The following is a 6500-nucleotide window of genomic DNA, read 5'->3' on the forward strand; positions in this document are numbered from 1 at the left end:
ATAATRTGTGCAGTATATATCTGCTTTTGATTTCGGTGTTTCACTCAGGGTAAGATCTGTGTCCAGYTTTGTCTGAACTACTGATCTTGGAGATTCAATGCCTTAATATTGGTTAATTCTGCTGTGTAGATGGCAGTGGTTGCCAACACAGCTTGTGACAAACTGGTGTGTTGTGTTTCTCAGTAATTCACTGTGGGCTGCTGGTTTGGACCAGAGTCCATGGCCTTGCACACAGGACTGACCATCACAACATGCACTGCTGAAATTAGCTGATTGCATAACATGAATTTGATTCCACAATTTGGAACCAGCTTATGCAGCAATCTTTTAGAAAGGAGAGGAACTGAATGGAGTCTCTTTCCAGGAAGTGACCTTTCCATGTCAGGAATGAGGCAGAATAACAGGATAACATAGGGGAAGTTTCCACAGCTGCTGTTTGAAAGATAATTAAAATGCATCAATCTCAAATGGCATTCTTCACTGTTCAACACTTGCTCTAGAAAAATATGAAGTGAGAAGTTCACAAGCTCTATTAAAGTTTGTAGTTCCATTGTCCTTTCAGTTTCTTTAATATTTCTGTGGAGCTCTCACTCAATTTTCTGTGAACATTGCCTTAAAAATAGCAGTCTATGGCACCTACTGTGCAGAAAGTATGATTGAAAAGATTAAAGTTTTTGCTCTTGGAGTAAGTTTTGCTTTGTGTTCAATGAATCTGACATCTACAATGTTCAGTTTTTTAAATAGGATATAAATATTCAAGACAGGGTCACCTGAGAATCTTTCCTTTCTCCACACCTAATTCATGATAAGCCTTAATACAGTTGATACAATACTTTGCAGGTCAGACACAGGAGATATTTTGATTCAGGTGTCTCTTTCAAGTATCTTGTAAAGCTTTCAGAATGATCCAGAGCTGAAGGTCTGTCATTCTGCAATGTGTTTTTTGCCAGAGAGGCACTTACACCCTCTGGTGCAGATTCCTTCTCTGAGGGAAGTGGTCTCTTGATTCAAACATAGCACTTGGATATTCAAAGGTGTTTTTCTCATTTGGCTTATACTCAGTTAGCCAGAGCATATGGAGACTGGGTAAATGTTGTTACTGGATCTTCTGGGATTGGCCCATAACAGCTTTGAATTTATTCAGTCTGTCTTGACTGAAACTTTCTCTCCATATGGATTCAAATGAATTTTTAGTGTCCCAACTTGATGCTGTGCCATAAGATACCAACACAGGTGCATCAGTGTGTTTGTACAATGTACATACCTATTAAAGCTCAGAGTTTATATTTTGTRTTTTTCTTCAAATGACAGGATGAGACAGACACACCTTATACTTCCTCATCCATTATTAATTACAGATATTTCAATCATATCCCTCAATGCTATATATATATTTATTTACCGGCAGACTACACAAAATTAGTGTGGTATGTGGATTGTTTGAGTAAAATAAACATTTTCTGCAATCATTTTGCAGAGCAGACCTGATTTGCCACTTTGCATTTCGTTACTTCACATTTACAACCCACTATGATGCTGTGTGTCCTGTTCTGCACCATACACAGCCATCACTGCACAGGTCCCATCCATGCAGTTGAAGTGATTTGAACTTATCTTGCCAAATTAATGTAGTAATTCTGTAATACTGACTTGTATTGTTATATATCTGCAGTAAACATAAACACAGCACTTTTTTCCTTTTTATTTGTATTGTACATCTAGAATGATCACATCGAAAACTAGTATAAAAGKTGTGTAGAGCTAAGGTTGTTTTAAGAAATGGGATTTAGAATGCAGACTTATCCATGCAAGTTCCAGTTCTAGTAATTTATTACCTAAGTCATTGCTGTGGTCTCTGAGAGCAGATAATAATAAGGCAAATCTTTGTTTTCTAGGAAYGGGCTGCCCAGGGAGGTGGTGGAGTCACTGTCCCTGGAGGTGTTTAAGGAAAGATTGGATGTGGCACTCAGTGTTATGGTCTGGTTGACAAGGTGGTGTTAGGTCATGGGTTGGACTCAATGCTCTCAAAAGTCTTTCCCAACCTAGTTAATTCTGTGATTGAGTGTGATTCTGTGGTATTGCTGCAATGTATGATTAATGTATTTAACTGCAATCTTGCAGTGAATTACATTTATGGTGATGGGTTCAATGAACTGATCAAATGAAACCTATAGAAGTAGAGAAATAATCAGAATTGTTTTTTATCACAACTGATATTGAGGATTTTTCTTCCTATTCTGAATGAAGTATTRAACAATATTTACAATACCTATTAATGTGTCTTTAAGGTCAATGTAGAAGGACAACTTTAAAGTATCAGTGACTTTAATTTTAGCTAAAATACTTTCCTGTGATCCTGTCATGGTTATGTTCTTACAAAACTGCTATGAATAATAAGTCATTCTATTAAATAATGAGGAATATAGAAGGTATTTTTAAATTATGGTGTAGCATATTTCACTGTATGAAAGACTTTTTACTTCATGCTGACCGTGGTAAACATCATTTGTATAACATGTACCATGAGAAGTGTTTAGAGAAAAATGCATAATGTCTTGGAACAGGGAAGGAAACAACACTTCATAAATTTGGATCACTTATCTTCTAGCTCTTTGTTTTATAGATTCTTCTATTTTTTAAATAATGACAATTAACAGTATTTTTATCATGCTTAAAATATTTTCCAGCAAAACTGCTTGAAACTAAGTAAACTAGATGTAGTAAATATATTCAGAGAAAAATTTTAAAATCCTTGTAGTATTACAGAGACAAGCCATTCCTCATGATGATCCATGTCACCAGTTTGTTGAAGGTTTTTTTTTGTAGGTTACTTTGCTGCCTGTTATCAGACTTACTGCTCATCTATTTAGATAAGGCTGGTCTCCTTTTGTTGTGAACATAGCCTAGTTTGATTCTTTTTAGATTAAAGCAGATCATGAAATATAAATCTCTCAGAGTATTCAGTCTCATCATAGGCTATTTTCGAGCATCATTTGCAGGAAGATAAAATGTGACAGTGATTTATGCTGTATTTTGAGAGTGTAAATCTTGCTGTGCACTTTCATCTGTCTTTGTAGAATAAAGGTTTTCTTTATTAATGCTTTTCATAGTCATCAACAAAATATAAAAGCACCATTCTTTTGTTTAATGTTGTGTTCTTTAGAGTCTTAGAGTGGGATTATGCAGACTGTTGGATTCAAACTTGCAACACTACACCATCAGCATGTAGACTTTTTAAACCGTATAAATAATGATTCAGTTCTGCATGTATTTTGTGTTTGAGAGACTGTGAAAAGTTTTGTGATTGAAATCTGGTCTCTGGGCATGATGATAACACAAAACACTGTGTATGCTTAGAAACAGGATGTGGTTATTAGGAAAATGGATAAAAGGGCACTACTGACAGTAAAGAGGGAGACTTTCAGAGTGTTTTAAAGCTACTTCTGTGAAAAAAAGAAGGACCCTATGGGAACTTAGTATAAAGTTGGTTTATTCCACAAATAATTTCATTGTGAATGAAGAAAAAATGCTGATGGGAAAAACTATGGGAATTAATTTTTTTATTTGAAAATGAATTAAGTTATATTAACATACCTCTTGTGGGTACCTGTCTGTGTTGMTAATGATATTGTGTCATATGAACCTTGAAAACTGAGGGGAATTTGCTTGCCTGGTGTTGTAGATTCTTTATCTGCAGAGATATTTGCTAATTAAGTGCCTCTTCCCCCATATCATAACAATTTTCTGAATTCATAAGTGCAGAACAGATTTGTCTGAAACATGCCATTTTGTTCTCCAGTGGTTTCAGTTTATTCTCAATTATACATTAACCATGGCTTTAGTTAAAGGTCAGGTATTAAACACATTCAAAAAGATCAGTCATTCCATTACCCAAAACAAAACCCACATTTTAAACAGGAAGACATTATGGGCAGAAATATTTTTTTTAACCTGCTGTGATGCTTAACCAAAAATACTTTCTTAGAAAGACTTTATCCATATGAATTACTCATCTGTATCTGAAATGCCACTGGATATGTTTTTAATGCAGTATTAATTGATAAATCTTTTGCATTTTACTTTCAGGTCCGTATTTTTACCTATCTGATTGGAAGAGAAGCTGCATTTGCTGATAACCTGAAGTGGATGGCCTGTGCTAACAAAGGTTTGTTAACTCCTTTTGTGACTGYCTTGTTTTCAAAACCCCATTGGGGAGCTTTCCTGCATATCTGAATTCTAGATATGGTGCCTCTGACAACAAATCAGAGAGGATGGGTTGTTTTCTTTTTCCCAAGAAATAAAAAGACTTAATTATCTTGTAATATACAATTTAAAAAGCAAAAAAAAAAAAAATTTAAAATTTAAATATTTTTCMCAATTTTAGATTTTCATCCTTAAAATAGGTATGAATCTTTTAAACTATGTGGTCTTGAATTTTTGTTTGGAGAACAAACTAATTCCAAAGCATTTGTTCTTTTGTAGCTGTTATTATTCAGAGTGAGTTTGGTTCCTAAGAACATTGGGTACAAGTCCTGTTGAGTTAGGCATGGTATGTAAAACACCAGACATCCTGTCCCTTTAGGAACTGACTGAGTAATTGAAAAAAACTGGTTTATATCCTTTAAGGAAAAGAGCATTAAAACATTTAAGATGCTGAGATGCTGCAGTAAAAGGAGTGACTAGTATAAGTAAGAATGATTCAGAAAAAAACAACCCCAAACCCCAATTAATCTTCAGGTTCTCCTTTTTCTTTCCTCTTGGAAAAAGAAAAAAATGTTCTTTTTTTCCATTGTGCCACATTACATTATGATGAATTGCATCAGGTGCTATCCATTTAGTCATTATTTCTTTAACTACTGTTATGTCCAGCTGATGGAAATTACTCAGTTTGAAGTCTTGTCTTAATCAGCTAATATTACACCATAATTTAGTTTAAATAATAGTATAAGAATCCTTTGAAGCATCTTTTTTGAAGACAATTTAATCAACAAAATCTTTTAACTTTTTAGCTCAGCTCCACAAATTCATAAAGATCTAAGTACWGCAACTCTGAAATTAGGACCAGGCAATGGAGGCTGCCTTAGGAGAGCATCTGGTCCACGTCTTCCTTATTCCCAGAAGGGAAAAGTGGTCACCTTTGTCATTCTTCAGGACTACTTTGTTCTTTTCAGAGCCATGTTGCTTTGAGTCAGAGTCTTACTCATATGAATCAACTAAACAGCTTAATGACTGTTACTTCTATAAATTTATTTCCCTCTCAGTTTAATAGTTACAATACCTGCTCTCTGATAGCTTATAATGAAAAAAAACCTTCTATGTCTAATCAGTAATTAAGTAATTTTTTTTAGCTTTGAAAATCACAATGGGAMGCAGCACGTCATTGTCAGAGTGTACAGATTTAGATTTTTTTTTTTCTTCCAGTTTTCAGTTACAGCTTATCCATTTTATTTTAGTGAAATGAGGGATTACAGAACAGCAGTTGAGGGGTGTAATAAAGCTGGTCCAAAGATTGGCTGAATGGCTGGACTGCAGTTTACTCCTTGCATGGGTGGGCCAAAATATGCTGTTGTCACTGAGGGTGAATGACCCTAAAACCAATTTTCCTTRCAGTGATTTTCCCCTTGGAAGCACAGCATAAATGAAGGCTGTTTGCAGGGTTTCCAGCTGACTGGACTGTGGACAGCAGCCCTTTCCTTCAAAATGGGACACRAGGGAAATTCACACCACCTTGAAAACCTTCATTGGCTTCTGGGTTCTGACKGTGAAACCTTGAAAAACCCCAAGCACGTTTTTCTGTTATATTTTTTCATTTAAGTAGGGCATACCTGGAGGGAGTTTGCTTAATGAAGCAAAACACCAAATCATTTTAAATACATTAAAACATTCAAGATCCCCCAAATCCCACTAGAGTGGTTTGTGAAATTTGCAGTGATTTGCTCTTCTGTATCACAAGCAAGTGCACGCTAAGGAAAACAAGATTTACTAAAATTCTGAGTGAACAAAGGTGAAAATTTCCTAGTGTTTAGGGTGCATGTGCCAGATGTTCTCAGTAACATCTAGAACTCAGAAATGACAGGCACTACCTTTCCCTCTGCATCACTTTCACCAGAAAGCTGTAGAGATAAAGATGGGAGTTAATGCATTACTTCCTAACAAAACAGCCAGGATTAATTATGTTTTTTTTTCCAGTAAAATTCACTTTTGCATTAGTACTTTGACAGTCTCTGTGTTGCTTATTTGGCTTCTTAAACATTAAAATGGACTAAGGATTGGATTGATCAGTGCAAAGGAGCAGAGGCTGAGAAAGCAACAGAGATAAAAATACTTTGTGTATTGGAGAGTGGTTCCAGCTCAGGCAGGGGACAGCTCAGCCCCGAGCCAGGCTGTGCCCCAGCTGGAGCAGTTTATGGACTGTTGTGTCATAGAGGAGAGCCCCGTCCATCCCATCCCATCCCATCCCATCCCATCCCATCCCATCCCATCCCATCCCATCCCATCCC

General features: G+C 36.0%; 1 protein-coding gene across 1 annotated transcript in view; it reads left to right on the forward strand.

Moving 5' to 3' along the window:
- Positions 1-6500, forward strand: part of CACNA2D3 (calcium voltage-gated channel auxiliary subunit alpha2delta 3) — a gene marked incomplete at its 5' end in the record, with an annotated part of 215312 nt that overhangs the window by 77898 nt on the left and 130914 nt on the right. Inside the window, one exon of the mRNA XM_057373420.1 lies at positions 4087-4165. Within this exon, the coding sequence (XP_057229403.1) occupies positions 4087-4165 (79 nt within the window). The remainder of the gene's footprint in view (positions 1-4086; positions 4166-6500) is intronic.

This window comes from Malurus melanocephalus, unplaced genomic scaffold, assembly GCF_030028575.1.
Source record: "Malurus melanocephalus ecotype Western Australia unplaced genomic scaffold, MMel_1.1 scaffold_196, whole genome shotgun sequence".
Lineage (NCBI taxonomy): Eukaryota > Metazoa > Chordata > Aves > Passeriformes > Maluridae > Malurus > Malurus melanocephalus.